General features: G+C 35.4%; 1 protein-coding gene across 1 annotated transcript in view; it reads left to right on the top strand.

The window, feature by feature from the left end:
• The window catches only part of LOC101989020 (solute carrier family 7 member 13-like), a 24795-nt gene extending 9574 nt beyond the window's left edge, over positions 1–15221 (top strand). The window contains exons 2-4 of the mRNA XM_005361847.1: positions 2636–2767; positions 7073–7434; positions 14967–15221. Of these exons, the coding sequence (XP_005361904.1) occupies positions 2636–2767; positions 7073–7434; positions 14967–15221 (749 nt within the window). The remainder of the gene's footprint in view (positions 1–2635; positions 2768–7072; positions 7435–14966) is intronic.
• The last annotated feature ends 7461 nt before the right edge of the window (positions 15222–22682 follow it).

Here is a 22682-nt window from a genome sequence, read left to right as displayed (position 1 = left end):
TTGAGAGATGGTAGAGAGACCATGTTTTTAATACTTTGTATGCATACAAGGACTTTATTGAGAGATGGTAGAGAGACCATGTTTTTAATACTTTGGCCAAGAATCTGGCTTTATTCCACCAATTCATTTAAAATATGAGTAATGTAAATAAAATGATGAAGATCATGTAATGTTTGTCTTTACAGATTTAGTTTAGTTAATATGGGTGACATTTTATAATTCCACCCATGTACCTGAAAATTTGACAATTTCCTATTTCTTTATTGTTTAATAGAATTTTTCTATTTTACTATAAATCATATAGGATTTCCTTCTAGAAAGTTCAACATTTCAGGATTTACATTGATGTCTTTGATACACTTGCAGCAACTTTTAAAATAGGGTTATATATTTAGGGACAATATTATTCTTCCTACCGGTAGACAATCAGTTTTCCAAACACCACTTGTAGAAGAAGCTATCCTTCCTTCAAAAGCTTTCAGATCTTTTGTCAAATATGAAATGGTTGTAGCTATATATGCCCTTGCCAAACCTTTTATTTTGTTTCATTGGTCTATATATATCTGTTTTGTTTTTGCAAGTTGCATCCTGGTTTTATTATTACATCTCTGTAATAAGTCTTGAAATGTAGAATAATAATCTTACCAGCACTGTAATTACTCCTGATTGGCTTAGCTATTCTGGGTCCACCTGAATTCTAGGATTTCTTTTCAATACCTATCAAAAATAACATGGATGATGGGTATTTTGATTGAATTTGAATTGAATCTCTTTATTTCTTTTGATAGAATGGTTGCTTCCACAATATTAATTCTACTAATTCTTGAGCATGGAAGATCACCCAATATTCTAGTGTTTCTCTTCTTCTTCAGAGATTTAGTTTTTATTGTAGAGTTCTTTCACTTTCTTGCTTAGAATGATTCTTAATCTTTTTGAGGATATTGTGAATTGGAACTCTTCCATTACTTCAACATGCTTTTTGGTACACAGAAAGGATGTTGTTGTTGTTGCTTTGACTTGTTGAAATATCTCATATCAAGTTTAATTTTTGTTTGAATTTTGTTCAGAAATTCTCTCTATTAAATCCTATTTTTAAATGCTGAATTTTTCTTAATGCAATCATCAGTTTATTCACGTTCTTGTAGTGTTCATTTCAGGATTAATTCATATTCTTTATTGAGTTTATTGATAACATTTGTTATATTTACTTTGAAATCATTGTCTTGTGTGTCATCTATATTCCATATAAATTGGGAGGATTAATTTTTGGAGAAGACATATTGTACTTATTTATGTTGGTGATGATTTTGATGTAACATTGTATCTCAATTTAAGTCATTGTTAGCTTTATTGAGTATGAATTATATATTTTTGTATAATCTATCTATTGTCTATCTATCATCTATCTATCTATCTATCTATCTATCTATCTATCTATCTATCTATCTATCTATCTATCATCTATCTATCTATCATCTATCATCTGCCTGTTTGTCTCTCTGTCTCTCTGCGTGTTTGTCATCTGTCTGTATATTTATCTATCATCTATGTCTAATACTTTTAGTGAGATTTTGGATTTTCAATAGCCCTAACAAGAAATTTTTGGTAGGCAGAATATTGCCTAAGATGAAAGTTTCACAAGTACTTGCTGTTGAAATTCTAATGAGTTTCCAAAAATGCTTCTAGATTGGCTTGTCAAATGACATTTCTGAATGCTGAAAGAAACCCTCCATTAAATTAGTTTGTTCTCACCATAGATTCTTAGAAATGTTGGAAGAATTACACATTTTTATGGGTAATCATTTTATCAATGGGCAATGAAAGCAGGCCTCTATTCTGTTCTCAGTATACCTAAGCTTGTGTCACAGCAGTAAGAATTAGTGCTACCTGAAGAGGACACACAGGGCTCCTGTGAATTCCAAATGTGTCAGGATTTATGCTTGATTATAAATTTTAAACAGTGATTTTCTCAATTGACAGCATATCTGTCGGAGGGAAAAAAGAGAAGGAAGCCTGTATAATAATACTTATGTCACATGAAATGAAACTGATTATTGGCATATTAATGTCACTTACAGCCTTCAAAGTTGGGAATTTGTTATGCACCATTGTTACCCAAAATAGAGAAAGGCAGTTCTCCAAGTTCTGACCTCACATAATTATGTTTAAACCTTTGTGAACAAAGCAGAAGAGATAAGTTTATATTGTTTATACTGACTACTCCTTGCTTATAAAATTGAATGTCTCTTTTCCATGATATAATTTGGTGAAGAGTATTTAAATTTTAAAAACTTTTATTTTTAAATTAGGATCATAGAAAAATGTCAGCATTCAAACAAAATTTGTCTGCCAAAGGAGCAGAATTAATTTAAGAAAGTTAAAGAAGTATCACATTTTTTTTTCTTTTTTTGGTTTTACAGACAGGGTTTCTCTGGGTAACTGCTCTGATGTCCTGGTACTAGATCTTCTAGATCAGGCTGACCTTGAACTCACAGAGATCCATCTTCCTCTTCCTCCTAAGTACTAGGATTAAAGACATGCACCACCATGGCCAGGCCTTCTTTTCTTTTTCATGCAGAGAAGAATACATTTCTCAGTATGCAACTTTTCTAATGATTTTACTTGTGTTTTTCAGGAGAAGTAGAAAATCCCTCTGAAACAATTCCCAAATCATTGATTTTTGGTCTGCCTGTTATAGCTGTGACTTACATATTGACTAATGTATCTTACCTGGCAGTTTTGACACCTCAGGAAATCATTGCTTCAGGTATGTCTGGGTATAAACAATCACAAATATAAATATCTTTAATTGTGTGATGAGCTTTTAGTTCTCTTACACACAAATACTACAGCCTCTAAATAACTCACTCTTAGGTACAAAACAGACACCTTCTGCCTTCCATATGCCTCCTGGGTACTCTTATCCTCATAATCCTCTCTTGCAGTCTAGTTGAATTTATTTTAAATTCTATACCCCATGCACAAAAAGGCTATATAGAATTTATGACTGTCTCATTATGGAGAGCTTGAAGATCGCATAAAATCTTGAAATAGAATGGAAGACCATATTCAAAATCAGAATTAAGTGAATACCTTTTGGATTTAGTTAAAAAGATAACCTTTAGAAGCACAGTTTAACAATTGTAGCTTTGCAAATATAGGTGAATAACTCTAGATGTATAAACACTTGTGATGGAAGGAGGGGTAGAACTAATTGAGAATCAAATAGGAATGGACAAGTGTAAGAAGTTAAGATCTTCCAGGCCAAGCCAAGAAGAACAAGCCTGGAAGCTACCTGGTGTTGTCAAAGACACTGATCATGTCTAGCCAATAAGGGGTGATTATGGGATATTTCCTGAAGGCCTAGAAACAGGTGCTGTCAGAGGTCCTTATCTTGCCTAGCCTATGAGAGCTGACCACTGTAATGTCAATGGATAGGAAGGCCTGGGTGATGGAATGATATATAAGTTTTTTTCCCATTGTAAAATAAATGAGTTTCCGCTATTCCTTTCACTGTACTTTCAGTGACTGTGTCCATTGATGTTAAGCCTTCTCATGTTCTCCCCCAAGGAAAACATTAGGGCCCAGCAACAAAAAATTACTTAAAAATCATATAACTGTAACAATAAATTTTAACAATAGCTTATAATCTTTACTTTTAATTCTTTTTGGTTTTCTGAGACAGGTTTTCTCTGTAGCTTTGGAACCTGTTCTAGAACTTGCTCTGTGAACCAGTCTGTCTTTGAACCTATAGAATCCACCTGTCTCTGCCTCCTAAGTTCTAGGATTAAAGAGATTCACCAACATCTCACAGCTCTATAATCAGTATTTATATACACAGGGTGGATAATTTTTTAACCATATCAGATAAAGTCAGATAACAAATTTATTGCTATTTTCCTAATATCAGATATCCATATTAGCTAAGTGCTGTGGATTATGCTCATTGTTAAATAAAAGATCATTGGCTTATTTCTGAGCAGGTAGAAATTGAGTTCGAGATCCAAAAATTAAGATAACTCTGGGAAGAGGAAGGGCAGAGCCTGAGAGTCACTGGAAATACAGAGAAGAAACATGAGAAAGATTGTACTGAGAAAAAGTACCAAGCCATGTGAACAAACATTATTATTGGTTAATTTAAGTGTAAGAAATAATTAGTAGTAAGTCTTCTTCTTGTTAATTATAAGTAATATAAGCCTCTGTGTGGTAAAGCAAGAAGTTACTGCTGGATATTTGTAACCAAGTGACTCCAAGAGAGGAAATGTCCATTTATATATGGTGCCCAATTTGGGCAAGAATTTCCATACAAAGTCTGTAAAAGCATTGAAAAAAGGATTCTAAATATACAAAACGTCTTCTTAGTAACCACTTTTTCTTATGTAGGCTCTAGTTTCTAAGTGACAAGCAGAGGCACAACTCCATTAGAAGATGGCTTCCTGACAGAGTGCTTTTGGCAAAAACTGCATGGCTCTTTTAAGAAACCCTGCTACTGAGTACTTAAATGTGGTTTTTGAGCAGTGGGTGGTTTGCTACTTAGTGGCAGTGTGGACTTAGACACATTGCAGTGTTGGAGTGATAAACATGGCTCCAGCATTTGCCTTCACCATTAAGCTAGATTCTCATCTCAGGAAGCTAAGGAATGGGATAGTGCCAATTTCCAAAGCTGCAGATTATTAGTCATCTATTATAGCAAACTTATAGTCATATTAATTAGGCTTCCAAAGTTATACAGAAATATATTTCAGATAGATAGACAGCCTTTAAACACTTCAAAGACCTACAGAATATGTGATTTAAATTGCTTTAAGAGCTTAGACTTTTATTGAGACTCATCTGCTCCTGGTGGCACCAACTACTTCAAAGAGAATAATTGGCTTTGCAGAAACTTCATACATTGGGTTTTTTTTTCTTTATGGCAAAAGATATCATGTGGGCAAAGAAACTACCCTTGCCACAATTGCTTACAGTTACTGTAAAAACTGGACCAAAAGCATGCAAGAAAGGTGACTGCCAAATTTTGTCAAGGGAATATAGAACAGTTCTTCAAAATTCCCTGCTTCCCAGCAAAGCCTGTCAGATATGCTAGGCCTGGAAGCTAGACTTCGATGATCCAATGTTGCAGAGGAATTTTGGATGACTGTACAGGCAGCTTAAGGTCCCTGTCAGAAGTTAACTTTATAACCCTTCTATAGACTTTGATGGAGTTAAAGACTAGATATTCATATTTACATTTTTTCTTAGTTATAACAAAAGATAAATTAGATGTGAAATTTTAGGTTTACCAGGATAAAATAGATAATAGAGTATTTTCTCTAATTTTGTAAAATACAAATAGACTGACTATTGTTACTATAATTTTTGCTTACCAACTGTTTTTGTTGTATACAAGTTTACTAAGTTAAGGTTAAAATCATTAATTAGATAAAAGGGGAAAAGCTGTGTATTATGCTCATTGTTAAATAAAAGTTGATTGGCTGATAGCTGGGCAGGAAGTGATTGAAAACAAAAGCCAGATAAGGATAATTTTGGGAAGAAAAATGGCAGAGTAGGAGAATTACTGGAAAATACAGAGAAGCAAGATGAGAATGCTGTACTGAGAAAATGTACCAGGCCACATGGCTAAACACTGATAAGAATTATGGATTAATTTAAGCATATGAGTTAGTTAGAAACAAGCCTGAGATATTAGCAAAGTATTCATACATAATATAACCCTGAGGTAATTTGTGAAATGGCTTCTGGTTATTTGGGACCAAGCAGCTCCAGGACAGGAAACATCCATTTATACATAAACATATTTTATTTCCATTGGGAAAAAATCTTTCAACTTATAAATTATAATTTATGAATATTTTATTCACTGTTTTAATTACCCATGGTGTTCCTATCAATTCTCCAAAAATTTTATGACAAAAATTGTTCATTTGTTTAATCCACAAATCTATAGGATAAACTTTTATGGTGGGTCCAGAAAATTGCTTCTATCTTTCATAGGGTCTGTAAATACTCTGGAGACTACTGCAGCTTGGAAATCATATGCCCTGAAGCTTAAAATATACTGAGCTCTTAAGTTTAAGTGGCTCACTATCCTTTAATTAGAAAATTCTAGAATATGTGCGTTATTGTATCAGTGCAAATGTTTGTATTTGAAAAAATAGAAAATGACAAAAATATGAAAATCATGGATATAGTGGAACTGGATAATTGATTCCCATTATTCATTAGATAGGAGAAAGGAATAACAAGAGGCCTTTATCAAAATAAATTCATCCAAAAAATAAATATACTTCAAGTGATTTCCACACAAGGTCATGAAGTGTGAACAGTCTGACAGATAAATAATGTTTGCTCAGTTTCTATACCTGATGTAGCAGTGAAGCAGCTGAGTGACACTATTTGAATGTCAAATGTCCCCTATATGCTTAACTGTTTGATTATTTGGACTCCAGATCATGAAATTACTCTGAAATCTATAGAAACTTTCAGATGCAGATACTTGCTGAAGAAACTGAATCATTTTTGAATTTAATGGATCAGATTCATTTATGTCTTCTTTCTGACTAAAGATTCATTGTGATCAAATGCCTCATAATTTTTCCATCAAACCTTGTCTGATATGATACACTATGTACTACAAAACTGTAAGCTAAAATAGAGTCTTCTTAAGTTTGTTTTTATCATTATTTGTCCACAATAAGAAGAGTAGTGATTAATACAGCAAATCATGGAACACATGCTTTACAGAGTATGTTGTACATAGTCACCGCTTCATCTCCTCACAAACTATCTAATATTCTCAATTTATCAGGTATCCAGTTTACCAATTAAGAGGGCAAGAATTCTGCAATATCAGGGAATGGACTGAATGCTGGGACATAAAGACTTTTAATGCCTTTTACTTATTAAATGAAATCACAAGGATTAATCTGAAATAAGAATGAGTAAAGTAACTCTTTCTTTTGGTAGAAGCACCCAAGTTTCATTGATCATGAAGGAAAGAACATAGGGTAATCACTGTGTTCTTAATAAGCAAAATATCTTTAATTCTTGAATTTCTGTTTAATTTTTGTAGATTCTGTTGCGGTCACATGGATGAACAGAGTGTCACCTTCCATGCAATGGGTCGTTTCTTTGGCCATCTCAGTTTCTATAATGAACAACACTGGCTGTGGAGTACTTTCAGCCTCAAGGGTTTTCTATTCTGCAAGCCAAGAAGGACAGCTTCCTTTAATTTACTCGATGCTTAATGACCACCACTGCCCAGTTGTAGCTATCACTCAAATTATCATATTATCATCTTTGGCAATAATACCTTTGAATTTAATCTATGTGGTAAAATATTTAGGACTAACATACGTTATTGGAAATGGACTAAATATGATAGCTTTACTTAAACTGAGGTACAAGGACCCAGACCTACCTAGGCCTTATAAGGTAAATCAAAAAAATGAACATTACATTTATATAAATAATAATGAAAGAAAATGTTTTTAATTAACCAATTAATTTAACATCCCAGTTATAGCCTCCTCTCCTCTTAGTGCCCTCTACAAATCCCCCTCTGTGCCCACTCTCCACTCTACATCTTCTCTGTTTCTGTTTAGGAAAGAACAGGTTTCTCATGAATATCCATAAAACATGGCATATCAAGTTGCAGTAAGTTGCTTCCTAAAGCCAGCAAAAGAGTCTGAGATATTCCTTGTTCTCAGTGTAAAGAGGCCAAGAGAATCAATCCACACAACTAGAATATCTGCAGAGGGCATAGGTCATTCCCATGCAGGGTCTTTGGTTGTTGATTCAGTCTCTGTGTGCCCCTACAAGACCAGGCTAGTTGATTCTGTGGTGTTTTGTGATATCCTTGTCCCTTCTAGCTCCTACAATCTTTTCTCTCACTCTTCTGCAGGACTCTCTGCCTAATGCTTGACTATGGGTCTTCTTCTGTTTCCATCAGTTGCTGGATGAAGCCCCTCTGATGACAATTAGGCTAGACATCACTCTGAGCATTGCAGAATATTGTGAGGCATCATTACATCGATAGATTATTTTTCCCTCCAGTAGAATTTGGTTCTATAATAAGGTTTTGGGATATTCAGCCTGTAGTTCCTGGTGCTCCTGGAAATGTTAGGCATGGTATTACTCTCCTGTTATAGATTTTAAGCTAGATGGGTCACTTGCTCAACCTGTAGACCACACTTTCCCCAGAACTACCCGTAAGTTAGACACACTGTAGTTTGAAGATTATGTGACTGGGTTGGTTTCCTGCTCCCTCTGCTTGAAGTCTTGCCTGATAACAGGAGTTAGCCAATTCATGCTAGGATCCACTAATACTAGGAGTCTTAGTTGTGGTCATATGTGGTAGATACTGGAAAGATTCCCTTGTGCCAGGTTTTTATCTTACACGGAAATATCCCACCCCCCTTTCCAGTAGTCTCTTTCAGTATTCTCCCGCTTGGTCACCATCCTCAGTTTGATTTTTCATGTTTCCATCTCCAACAAGTCACAGTTAATCTAAAAAGTTTCTTTTCTCTTGTCTCTCCAAAGAGATCTTAGAGTACCTACTTGAAGCCTTTCTAGTTACATAGTCTCTTTGGCTCTGTGGGCTGTAGCATAGTTATCCTTTATTTCATAGCTGATATACATTTATGAGTGAGTAGATACTATCTTTCTTTCTGAGTCTGAGTTACCTCACTAAGGATTATATTTTCTAGTTCAATCCATTTGCCCTCAAATTTCCTGATGTCATTGTTTTTAACAGCTGAGTAAATGTACCATGTTTTCTTTATCCATTCCTCAATTAAAGGACATCTATATTGCTTCCAGGTTTTGGCTATTACAAATACAACTGTGATGAACATACTTGAGCAAGAGTCCTTGTAATAAGATTAAGCATGCTTTGGGTATAGTCCCAAGAGTGGTATAGTTGTTTTTTGTGGTAGATTGGTTTTCACTTTTCCAAGAAACCCCCACACTGACTTCCAAATTGGCTGTACAAATTTGCACTCCCACCGAAAATGGAGGTGTTTTCTCCTTGTGCCACATCCTCCATACCATGAGCTGGCTAGCACTCGTGTGTTGACGGATCTGTGGGCTGCGTTCCACTGCCCTGGCTCCCGGCCACCTGGCTAGCTTATGCCCCGAAATAACAACACACAAACTATATTCTTTTAAACACTGCTTGGCCCATTAGCTCTAGCCCTTACTGGCTAATTCTCATATCCCGATCAACCTATCTCTAATAATCTGTGTAGCACCAGTCTTACCGGGAAAGATTCAGCATGTCTGACCTGGCCCAGGCTTGCTTCATCACATCTGCCTCATTGAGCAGAGCTATGGCATCTGTGCTCACTTCCTCTTCCTCCCAGCATTCTGTTCTGTTTACTCCACCCACCTATGTTCTAACCTATCAGGGCCAAGCAGTTTTTTTATTAATTAACCAATGACCTTCCTCCATCACTCGTGCTTTTGATCTTACAGTCTGACAGGTGTAAGATAGAATCTCAGTGTCATTTTTGTTTATATCAAACAGATGGCTAAGAATGTTGCAAACTCCTTGAATGATGCTGTGCCATTTAAGATTCTGTTCAGAGTTCTCTGTTTAGATCAGTACTGCATTTTTAATTGGATTGTTTGTTTTGTTGTTGTCTAGTTTCTTGAGTTCTTTATCTATTTTGGAAACCCGACCTTGGTTTGATGGGATATAGGGTTGTTGAAGATCTTTTCTCATTCTTCAGGCTGCCATTTTGTCCTATTAGCAGTGTCCTTTGCCTTTCAAAAATGTTTCCATTTCATGAAGTGACATTTATGAAGTTTATCTCAGTGTCTGTGATATTAGGGTCCTGTGCAAGTTGTTATCTCCTGTGATAGTGCATTTAAAGCTATTTCCCACTTTCTATTAGGTCCAATATATCTGGATTTATGTTAAGTTCTCCGATCCACTTGGACTGGAATTTTGCACAGGGTGATAGATACAGACCTATTTGCATTCCTCTATATATCAACACCCAGTTAGACCAGGACCATTTGTTAAAAATGCTTTTTTTCTTCCATTGTATCCATTTTGGTTCCTTTGCTGAAAATCATGTGTGCATAGATGTCTGTATCTTTGGTTTTATCCCAATGTTCCTCTTGTCTGTTTTTATACCAATATTGTTTTTATTACTGTTTCTCTGTAGTACAACTGGAAATCAGGGATAGTAATACCTTTGGAAGTTTTTTTATTGTACAATATTGATTTAGCTGTCATAGGATTTTTGGTTTTCCAAATGAATTTGAGAATTTGAACTTTCAAAGTTTGTAAAACTGTATTGGAATTTCAATGGGGATTGTATTGAATGCTTAGATTGTTTTTAGTAAGATGACCATTTTTGCTATATTAATCCACGAACATGGAAGATCTTTCCATATTATAATATCTTCTCCAATTTCTTTCTTCAAAGACTTGAAGTTTTTGTCCTACAGATTTTTTGCTTGCTTGTTTATAACTGTCATAAAATATTTTATATCATTATTGGCTTTTGTGAAGGATGTTTATTCCCTGTATTATATTTTACCCCATTTAACATTTGTATATAAGAGAGCTACAGATTATTTTCCATTAATTTCGTATCCAGCCAGTTCACTAAAATGACAGGATCAGCTGTAGGAGCTCCTTCATAGAATTTTAAAAATCACTTATATATACTATCATGTCATCTGCAAATAGTGATACTTTGACTTCTTTTTTCCCATTTGTATGTTCTTGATCTCTTTCAGTTTTCTTATTGCTCTAGCTAGAACATTGAGTACTATAGTGAATAGATATAAAGAGAGTAGACAACCTTGTCTTGTTTCTGAATTTAGAGAAATTGCTTTCTTTCCATTTAATTTGATTTGGGCAATTGGTTAACTGTGTATTACTTTTATAATTTTAATTATGTCCCTTCTATCCCTGATCCCTTCAAGACTTTTATTATAAAATATTGTTGGATTTTTCAGCATCTAATGAGATGATTGGGTATTTTTTTCTTTCATTTTGTTAATATGGTAGATTACATTGACAGATTTTCATATGTTGAACCTGAACCCTACGTCTCTGGATGAAGTTCATTTGTTCATCTTTTGATGTGTTCTTGGATTTGGTTTGTGAATATTTTATTGAGTATTTTTACATTAATATTCATAAGTAAAGTTGGTTTGTAATTATACTCTTTATTGAGAATTTGTGTGGTTTCAGTACCGTGATGTCTGTGACTTCACAGAAAGAATTTGGCAATGTTCTTTCTGTTCCTCTGTTCCTTTTTTGTGGAGTAATTGAAAGGGTATTGATATTTAAAACTATCAGGTCATGGGCTATTTTTTTTTTTCTGTTTGGTTGGGAGATTTTAGCTTCTATTTCCTTAGGGATTACTGGTCTATCTAAATTGTTTGGTTTAACTTTGGTAAGTGGTATTTATCAAGGCATTTTTTTTCTTTTAGATTTTCTAATTTTGTGGATTGTGGATTATAGGTATTTAAAGCATGACCTAATGATTTTCTGGATTTCATCAGTATCTGTTGTTATGTACCATTTTTGTTTCTGATTTTGTTTTTTTTTAATATTCTTTCTCTGCCTTATAGTTTGTTTAGATAATGGTTTATGTACTTTGAATATTTTGTTAAAGAACAATTCTTTGTTTCATTGATATTTTGTATTGGTCTCTTTGTTTCTAGTTTTTTTTTATTTCAGTCCTCAGTCTGATTATTTCCTGCTTTGTATTTCTCTTGGGTCTATTTGCTTCTTTATTCTAGTGCTTTTTCAGGTGCCCTGTTAAGTTGCTAGTGTGAGATCTCTCCTAATTCTTCATGAAGGTACTTAGTGCTATGAACTTTCCCTTAGCACCATTTTCCATGGTGTCCCAAAAGTTTGGATGTTTTCTATTCATTTTTGTTGAATTCTAGGAAGTTTTTAACTTCTTTTTTTTTAATTTACTCTTTGATACAGTGGTAACCCAGAAAAGAGTTATTCAGTTTCGGTGAATTTGTAGGTTTTTTGTTGTTGTTGAAATCCAACTTTAATCCATGGCTGTCTAATAAGTTATATACTATCTTAAAAATATTTTTGTATCTGATAAGACTTTCTTTGTGATAGTTTTCAGAATGTCAGTTTTCAGAATGTTCCATGAGGTGCTGAGAAGGGTTTGTGTGTATGTGTTTTGGTGAAATGTTCTGTAGATGTCTGTTATGTCCATTTGAGTCATAATATCTGTTAGTTACAATATCTGTCTGGTTTTTGTCTAGATAACTTGTCCATTGGTGAAAGTGAAGTGATGCCCTTCTCTGTCTCTTTTGATTAATTTTTTTCTGGAAGTCTATTTTGCTAGATATTAGTAACTACACCAGTTTGATTCTTAGGTTCATTTGATGGGAAAATCCTTTATGAACTCTTTACTGAGGTTATATCTATCCTAGACACTGAGTTTTGTTTCTTATCTACAGCAAATAATGAATCCTTTTTTGGTATCTATTTTGTTAGTCTGTGTCATTTTATTGGTGAATATAGTCCATCAATATTGAGGGATATCAAGAACTAAATATTGTTAATTCCTGTTATTTTGTTGTTGGTAGTGTTAGTGCTAGCGTGTGTGTGTGTGTGTGTGTGTGTGTGTGTGTGTTTCCTCTCTTTGGGTTTTATTAGTGTGAGATTATCTATTGCCTTTGTTTTTGTCAGTATAATTAACTTCCTAGGGCTCTAATTCTCCTAATAGTATTTTCTGTAGACCTAGATTTGCAGGTAGATATTATTTATATTTGACTTTATCATGAAATGTCTCTTTTTCTCCCTGTGTTTTGCTTTATACTTTTGCTGAATATAATCTGGACTGGCAACCATGGTCTGTTATATTTGACAAGACATTAGTCAAGGTTCATATGGTTATTAGAGTCTCTGTTGAGAAATTGAGTGTGATTCTAATAGGTGTGCCTTTATTTGTTGACACTTTCCCTTGCCACTTTTAATATTCTTTTTTGCTGTTGTTTTTTTGTATACTTAGTGTTTTAGTTATTATTTCATGAGAGTATTTTCTTTTCTGATCCACTCTATTTGGCGTTCTGTAAACTTTTAATACCTTTATCATTTATGATTTTGTTAAATATATTCTCTGGATTTTTGAGTTTTTTTTTCTCTTTCTTCTATGATTTTGTTTTTTCATAGTGCCCCAGAGTTCTTAGATGTTTTATGTTAGGGACTTTTTAGATTTAACATTTTCTTACACCAATATATTTCCACTCTCTCATTTTCAAGACCTGAGATTCTCTCTTTCACCCTCTTTTTTATTATGTTGGTGATATTTTTATCTGTAATTTCTTTTAGCTTACCCAAATTGGAATTATTTCCAAGAGTCCCTCAATTTGTATTTTCTTTATTACTTTTATTTTAAGGTCTTTAAAAATTTTTCTTCATCTGTTTTTCTTTTTTCTTGGCTTTCTCTTAGGGATTTATTGATATCATCCAATTTTTGCTTGTTTTTTCCTTGATTTCTTTAAGGTATATTTTTCACTTCTTCTTCAAGGACCTCTATCCTCTTCATGAAGTCAGTTTTATGGTCAATTTCTTGTGTTTTAGATGTGTTGAATTTTTCAGATTTGGCTGTTGTAGGATAGCTTAACTCTGGTGGCACCACATTGCACTTTCTGTTATGGATTTTGTTCTTATACTGGCATTTAGCATTTATATTTGGTCTAATTATAAGTTTAGGTGTTGATTACTGCATCTGTCTTTGTTGGATTGGTATTATTTTTTTCCCTTGTATCATCTCTGATCTTCTAGCCTAAATATTCAAGGGATTTGGTGACTAGACAATAAGGAGTCCCTTCAAAGGCTTTGGGGTCTTAGGATCCTCAGATCAAGTGTGACCCTAGGTAGAGTTGACATTTTCATCTAAAGTTGTAAGCCAGGATATAAAGCCCCAGAATTCTGGAATAGTTGATTGGGCTTTAGGGAGCATTCACAGGCACTGCTTGATGTGTTCCCTGGTATGCTAGATCCAGCCTGGTCTCTTGTAAAGCTGAAGTCTTCTTTAGAAGTTGTAGGCTCTTATATGGAGCCCAGGGATTGTTGGGCAGACTTACAGGGATTTAGTTGATGGTGGGTACTATCTTACATGGGGTCCCTAAAATTAGGGACCTCCTCTAAGGCTGCCAGGGCTGTGGGATATAGAATGGAGATGAAGGGAGGGAGTTGAATGAACATTGTTTCTGGTTGCAAACTGAATAATTGACAAATATTTCCTGGGTCAACAGTTTCTAATTTTGTGGTATGAACCATTTGGGCATTGATTTTTATTATGTAAAAACTCTAACTTATTGGTCACTAAAATGTTTTATTTATACTAAAGATTGAAGTTAGTAACATAAAAGTCTCAGATCTTTTTGGGTCTGGGTTACCTCACTCAGGATAGTATTTTCTATTTCCATCCATTTGCATGCAAAATTTAAGAAGTCATTGTTTTTTTACCGCTGAGTAGTACTCTAATGTGTATATATTCCACACTTTCTTCATCCATTCTTCCATTGAAGGACATCTAGGTTGTTTCCAGGTTCTGGCTATTACAAATAATGTTGCTATGAACATAGTTGAACAAATGCCCTTGTCATATGATCGGGCATCTCTTGGGTATACTCCCAAGAGTGGTATTGCTTGATCCTACTTCTTGTTCTGGCTTTGTGAGGGCCTAGCCAGTTTGGATGTTCACCTTCCTAGACCAGGATGGAGGGGGAGAACTTTGGAATTTCCACAGGGCAGGGAACCCTGACTGCTCTTCAGACTTGAGAGAGAGGGGGAGAGGAGTGGGGGGAGGGCAGGAGGAGTGGGAGGCTGGGAGGAGGCGGAAATTTTTTTTCTCAATAAAAAAAAAGTCTCAGATCTGAGATCAATCAAAGTATATTTTTGTTTGTCATAGTAAATTTGATAACATAGTCACTGCTCATTTTTACTTTCTTTTTACTTTTAGGTGTGGCTGCCACTTGTATTTGGATCAATAGTTTTAAGCTTGATTCTACTCCTAATACCAGTTATTAAGTCTCCAACATTAGATCGTTTCTATGAGGTCACCATTTTTTGCAGTGGACTTCCATTCTACTGGATTCATCTTCTTCTAAAGAAATATGCTGGTGCTTTTGATAAAATCACATGTTATTTACAATTACTATTCAATGTTTCCCCAGGTGAAGATCATGATAAATGCTTTTCTACAAAGAAAAACTGACCACAGAGATTTCTGAAAAGAGTAAATTTTGACAAGTAAATTTTCTATGAATTGATGCAATTGTTTATATAATCCTTTATTTATAAATGTACATAATTTTAAACACAAAATTCCACATCTCCTGTATATTATCTATGAGGCAGAGTCAATATTTCCTCAAAGATTTACCTACTTTATATAGAACAAAGACAGAAGGGAGCACAAAGTCTGCAAACACAAAATTAAATGATACTGCAATGCTAAATTCTTTTATTTTAGAATATACAATGTATCATTTATCTATATCAAAATGTAACCTATCACTTGATATAGATACATTGTAATATATTGATATTAAAATTTATCTATATCAGTTTATATATCATATATGTTTAGATATTTAAGGATAATAAAATGATAATAACACATATGTAATCACAGCTATGGCATTTCACTCAGTAATTTCAATGGTTAAAATAATTAAATATGCAAATATGTGATACAAAATATAAAAATGTCTATTATTTAAGAACTTGTGTATTATTGAGAACTTAATTCAATGTCTTTTCCACTACTGCTTTCCAGGTCAAAAATACTTTAAGTATCAATACATGTACACAATATTCAAACTTTTTAAAAATCATATGTGTTCTTTATTCATTCTTCATCTCTATGAAGACTCAAAATTATTCTGTCAATGACTCAATAAATAAATCATATCTAAATTATTTAATAAATACTTTCATATATTTATAAGTTTGACTTTTGTGTTCATTTATTTTTTCTCTTTTTAAAAATCCTTTTACATATCAAGTACAGTTACTCTCCCGCCCATCCTCTTGTTCCCTCTTTGGACCTAATGGAGTCCTGCCCTTCCTACTTGCCTCCCCTGTTGGTGACCTTTCTTGGCATTGTTGTTCTGGGTTTCTGAGAAACTTACAAGTTCCATGTTCTCATAGTTGTTTACCAACCCTGCTTCCTGAGTATGCATTGCCTTGGCCCTAACCTGAGGATCTGGTGATGAGGTCTCCATCCTGCTGACCCACCTGTCTGGGTTTGGTATAAACCCCCTTGGTGACGTACAATAAAGTCTTCTGATTCTGCAACATCCAGAGTGTGTGTTTCATTAATGCTGATGTCCTTCACTTGGACTTGGCATCCAGCCTGTGCTGGGACGGCAGCTCCTCTCAACCCTCCCATCCCCATTCACTACTCAGAGATGGTAAAAGCGTCCTTACCATGGGAAGTCAAATAAGCCTGGCATATCAAGTTGGGGTAGGGTCAAGTCCCTCCTCATTGAGAGACTGAGAAAGTTTTTTTTTCCCCCATAGGGAATCAGTTCATGAACCAGGGATAAGTTCTGGTCCACTTCTAGAGGTTCATCAAGTAGACCAGGCCACACATCTGTCACCCACATTCAGAGGATCTAGTTCAGTCCCATGTGGGCTCTCTAGTAGTGATTTCAGAGTCTATAAACTCCCACTATCTCAAGTCAGCAGTCTCTGTGGGTTTTTCCATCATGATCTTCTCATCCTTTGTTTATATAATCCCATCCTCCCTCTTGTTGACTGAATTCCTGGAGTTTGTTCCAGTGCCTGGCTGTGGATCTCTGCATTTGCCTCCATAAGTTACTGGGTGAAGGTTCTATGGCAATTAGTCACCCATCTGATTACAGGAGAGAGGCAGTTAAGATACTCTCTCCAATATTGTTCTTATCTGTGTTCATTTTGTTGATTCCTGGGAACTACCCTAGCACCAAGTTTTTTCCTTAACCCCATAATGCATCCCTGTATCAAGATATCTCTTTCAATGCTTGCCCTCTCCATCCCTGTTTCAATTTGGACACCCTGAGCCCTCATGTTCTCATCCTCCATCTCTTTCCCTCTTTACCCCACTTGCCCTAAGTTTAGCCAGGAGATGTTTTCATTTTTAGCAGTCTGGGGTCCCATGGTCATCCACATTCAGGCAAAATGCTTAGTGACCATACAGGCTTAGAGCCAGCTTTTATGGGTGTATGATGGAAGAGATAAACAAAAATGCCAAAACTGTCCAAGGCCATCTGACCCACCTCAGCAATTGCCCATGCTTCCTTGCCACCTGAGGCTTGAAGGCCACCAGGTCCCTGTGTCAAATGTGCTCAACATGGTTACTGGGCTAGGGCTTGCCTTAATCCTCACCTCCAGCTCTCCTGCCAAGTGTCATAAAAAGGGTCATTGAGCAATTAATTGCCCCTGTGCACCTCCTGGTATGGGGACATCAAAAGCAAACCAGCCTCTAACAAGACCTTCTAATCTGGCCATGGACAAATGTGTATGTCTGGGCTTCCTTGACCTGACCACTGTCATTGCTAACAGGGAACCATAGGTAGATACCATCTTTTGCCAACAGGACTACCATATCCAACATATATTTCTGTAAAACAGGACATTTTGCAGGCTATCCCTCCTTGTCTTGACAATGTTTAACAATCACTCTCTTTTGTGTCCTCATTGTCCAGTTAGGAAAGAATCATGTCCAGTCAAGGCAATGACATTTTCTTGCACAATGGCTTACATTTGCCACAAATAAAGTAAATTCCATGTGGAGCTTCTTCAATACCCATTATCTTCTCTGAAATAAATTAGTGCTGCTAGGAGAAGATATGTCTCCTTGCCATAAAAAACAAAGAACCTAGGTTACTAAAACATTAAATGCCATTATCTATAGTTTTCTGAAGTGTTTGAAGATGACATGTCTATCTAAAATATATCTTTATTTGACCTTGAAAATATACCTAATGTGACTACAAATTTAATTATACTAGGTGATTAACTACTAACCTATATTTCCTTCATATCCTAAGTAGTTGGTAATAATAATTTAAAGGACTAGAGGCTTTTATTACATTCTTAAATGAACGGTATAGGTACAATACTTTGAAGAAGTGTAGAAATATATCTACACTATGTTTTAACAAAATTAATCTCAAATTTGTATACACAGAATTTCTATACAATATACAAAAGTCCAATCCAATCTAAAATGTTTAAAACTAATAGTTGCTTTTTAAAAGTATATTCAATAATCTACCATTTTATCTTATATCTATTTTTGCATCTTTTTATTATTATTATTATTACAAATTTTCACCTCCTCCCCTCCTTCCATTTCCATCCCCCTCCCCCATTCCTCCTCCCCACCATCTCCAGTCCAAAGAGCAGACAGAGTTCCCTGCCTTGTGGAAAGTCCAAGGTCCTTCGCCCTCCATCCAGGCCTAGGAAGGTGAGCATCCAAACAGACTAGGTTCCCACACAGCCAGTACATGCAGTAGAATCAAAACCCAGTGTCATTGTCCTTGGCTTATCAGTCAGCCCTCCTTTTCAGCCACGTTCAAAGAGTCCGGTTTGATCACATGCTCCATCAGTCCCAGTCCAGCTGGCCTTGGTGAGTTCCCATTAGATCAGCTCCACTGTCACAGTGGGTGGGCGCACCCTTCTCAGTTCTGACTTCCTTGCTCATGTTCTCCCTCCTTCTGCTCCTCATTTGGACCTTGAGAGCTCAGTCCAGTGCTCCAATGTGGGTCTCTGTCTCCATCTCCATCCATCGCCACATGAAGGTTTTATGGTGATATGCAAGATATTCATCAGTGTGGCTATAGTATAGGGCCAGTTCAGGTGCCCTCTCCTCAGCTGCTCAAGGAACAACCTGGGGACATCTCCTTGGACACCTGGGAACCCCTCTAGAGTCCAGTCTCTTGCCCACCCTAAAATGTCTCCCTTAATTAAGATATATACTTTCCTTCTCCCATATCTACTCTTCCTCTATACCAACCTTCCATTCCCCCAAGCTCTCCCCATCCTCCCCTTCTCACTTCTCTCTCCCCATCTCCCCTTACCCCCATCCCACCCCAACCCTCAAGCTCTCAATTTTTGCCTGGCAATCTTGTCTACTTCCAATATCCAGGAGGATAACTACATGTTTTTCTTTGGGTTTGCCTTCCTATATTCTCCCTTTTACTTTTCAGGGTATATTCAATAATCTACCCATTTTTCCTGTCATATCTATGATACACATAATCCATTGAATAACCAGAAACCACCCACCTCAACTCTTGTGAATGTGGGTGTCAAAATCTTAAATTTGCTTTATGGTTTTTGGGGGTAACAATATCTTTAGGGATTCTGAAAGAAAATTTTTTTAAATTGTCAAGTTCTGGAAGAGGTAGCTGTACCATTTTTTGTCTAGTCTATGTATAATGCAAAAGTGCAGGGCTTGTCTTAAGTCCTGGCTAGAGTAGTCTGTGAAACTGGATCATCTCAGTTAACAACCTCAAAATTGTTCTGAGCAGTTTGTAGCCCAAAGCCAATCTTTAAGTGGTGCTATCAGATGAATAGCATCATATGAACCAGGCAGATTCATTGTTGTGGGGCCCCATCTTCTTCCTGGAGAGTTCAAATAAATTTTATTGTCCGCTGTAGAAAACTTAATTTTTATATCAAAATGGAAAGTTTGAATTTCAATAGACATATTTTCAAAGAAGGATACCACAGACATGAAAATATATATGAGGAGATGCAAAATTTTGAAAACAGAGTTTTGATAACCTTAGTCCCCATTATCTTCCTTCTGTCCCACAACAGGTGGTTCCTAATATGAGACAGAAAATCTGAATTTTTCTTTTAACAACATGCTTGCATTTAACAAAGGAGAGCCACCATTGGACTCTAAAGCTAGCTTTGATTTTTAAGTGAGTCACAACTACCAGTATACTGAGAAGTAGGGAGATTTGTATGTTTACATCCTGCAGAAGATACTGGTATAATAATTAAGATTTCTGTTTGTTTGGTGATTCTTTCTGAATAGCTATCTTTTCTTGTTTAAGCAACCAGATGTACAAAGTCTCTTGCCTTTGTGAAGATGGAGAATTTCAAACACAAGAACAGAACACTCATGAGATTTTCCAAAAACCTGTATGATTGTCACCTTTGTGGATGCGCTGTCATTTCTCTCTAGCCAGAGGTTTCTCCTTTTCAAACAAAATCTCAATTAATTTTGGTTAATCTGTAGCTTTTCTTCTGTGTAAACAAGAGCAAAACTCTTTCCCCAACATAGCACATCTTCTTGTTTCTATTCTGAGGTCAACACTGGCTGAATTAGTTCAGAAATTTCATCACTTATCCAATGTCTCTCTGCAGCTGTTTTTCCTTTCTCATAAGCATTAAGAAAAGTCAAGTTTAATTAATCATTATGCAGTATTTCTGGGGGGTCTTTATCGTCTCTTTATGTTTGTTTAACATATCCTTTAGAGTTCAATTTGATCTTTTTATAACTGTCTGACCAGTAGGGTTGTTTGGTATACCTATAATATGCTTTATAATAAGCAAAAATGTTTCATTTTTATCAAGGCATATGCTGGAGCATTGTTTCTCTTTATTTGTATAGGTATATCCATATTGATTATAACTTCTAGTAAATTTGTGATTACCAAATCAGTCTATTCAGAACTCAAAGCAATTGCTCATTGAAAACTTGAATAAGTTTCAATGGTATGGTGTACATATATTAGTTTTTCAAATTCTAAAAAAAAAAAAAGGAACATTGATCTGCCAGGTTTCCTTCCTTTTAGTACCTTTGGGTTACTTCCTGCAGATAGTGGTGTTTGATTGTATAAATAACAGGTTGGACCTCTTCTAATAATTTCCTTGGTTGGTGCTATGCACTAGAAAACTCCCTTTTTAAACTCCCTTTTGACATGATGTTTTAAATGAAATTCTGAGGCATCCAGAACATTTCCAGTCAATAATCAATTGATTTCTGCATTACCTTGTGTTAGAGGACCTGGGATCAGGTATGTGCTATGTATATGGGATAAAACCTCTTCTTTATTGTATCTTAAACATGAATAAAGAATAAAGACAATTATCTATCATCTAGAATAAATAGTTTTAATATGGAAAACAAATTTCTGCTTACTGCCAATCAGTAGCTATGCTGTGAGGTTCTTTAAAATCCTCTATCTTCATGAGAATAGCAAATAATTCTGACTTTTGGACAGAATTATAAGACTTTGTTTCACCTTACTTAAATCTTCTTATTTCCAACCTGCCCTTCCTGATTAATCTGAATCAGAACAGAATTTAGGGGTTCTGGTTATTGGTGTGTCCTGTACAATAGAAGGAAGGATCCAATTAGCTCTTTTTATAAGTTGAAGTCTCTCAGTTTTGGGATAACTGTTATTAATCTCCCACCAAAAATTTTTGCAGACTCTTTGCCAGGGTTCACTGTCTTCCCATAACTTATTAATTTCATCCGTAGTAAAAGTATTACAATTACTGCTGGGTCTATTCCTGTTAACTGACAAAGTCAACATTTTTTTATAATTAATTCAGATATAGTTTCCACGTCAATTTTTAATGTTTTATTCCATTTATGTCATAAAAATGATTCATTCTAAGACAATATTTTCCCTCTGCATTAAAGTTTATGTAGAGGAATGTTTGGAGGTAATATGTCAGAATTCAGTTAAGATTCAGATCAACATGCTCCATATGTGACTTCTGTAATTTCTCTTCAATCAAAGTTGATTCTCTCTTAGCTCCAACTGATAATTCTTGAATAATAATAGTGACATCTGCACCTGTGTCTAATAAGTCTTCTGTTATAATGTTATTAATTCATATTCTCAGCTTTGGTCTTTGACCATTTATAGAAGTCTGCCAGGATATACATTTTCTATTTTCTGTTGGAATTTTTTATTGATCCTCCAGGGTTATTTTATCATTGAAAGCAATATTTTTTTAATAACAGACACTGAATTTTCTAATTTTCTTTTGGAGGTGTGTCCTCCACAGTAACTGGAAATGGATGGACCATGTTCAACCTGGGGGCCTGTGAGAGGCCCCTCATGGAATTTCCAGATGATAAAGGGTTACTTTGTCTCCTTTGCTCTACACTCATTGGTCCAGTGTCAAATGTGGCTGTATCTTCGGAGGGTTGGGGCTTTTTATTGGCTGATTCCTGTAATGCTATTTCTAGGAACACCTTTTCTACTAAAATCCTTTCTTAGATGACCTATCACAGAGTATTTGCCTTTTTGATGTCTCTTCATACTTTTTTTTTATTTAAATTACTGCTTGGCCCATTAGCTATACTTTCTTATTGGCTAACTCTTACATCTTAATTTAACAAATTTCCATTAATCTGTGCATCACCACGAGGTCGTGGCCTACCAGCAAAGCTTCAGCATATTTATCTCTGGTGGTGGCTCCATGGCTTCTCCCTGACTCGGCCTCCTTTTACCCAGCATTCTGTTTAGTTTTCCCTGCCTTGCTCTGTTCTTTTGCCCTATCACAAACCAAGACAGTTACTTTATTCATTAACCAACAAATGCAATACATGGACAGAAGGACATGCAAATGGATGGAAATAGAAAATACTATCCTGAGTGAGGTAACCCAGACCCAAAAAGATGAACATGGGATGTACTCACTCATAATTGGTTTC

The sequence above is a fragment of the Microtus ochrogaster genome, linkage group LG5 (genome assembly GCF_000317375.1).
Source record: "Microtus ochrogaster isolate Prairie Vole_2 linkage group LG5, MicOch1.0, whole genome shotgun sequence".
Taxonomy (NCBI): domain Eukaryota; kingdom Metazoa; phylum Chordata; class Mammalia; order Rodentia; family Cricetidae; genus Microtus; species Microtus ochrogaster.
This window is presented reverse-complemented; position numbering and strand designations above follow the sequence as displayed.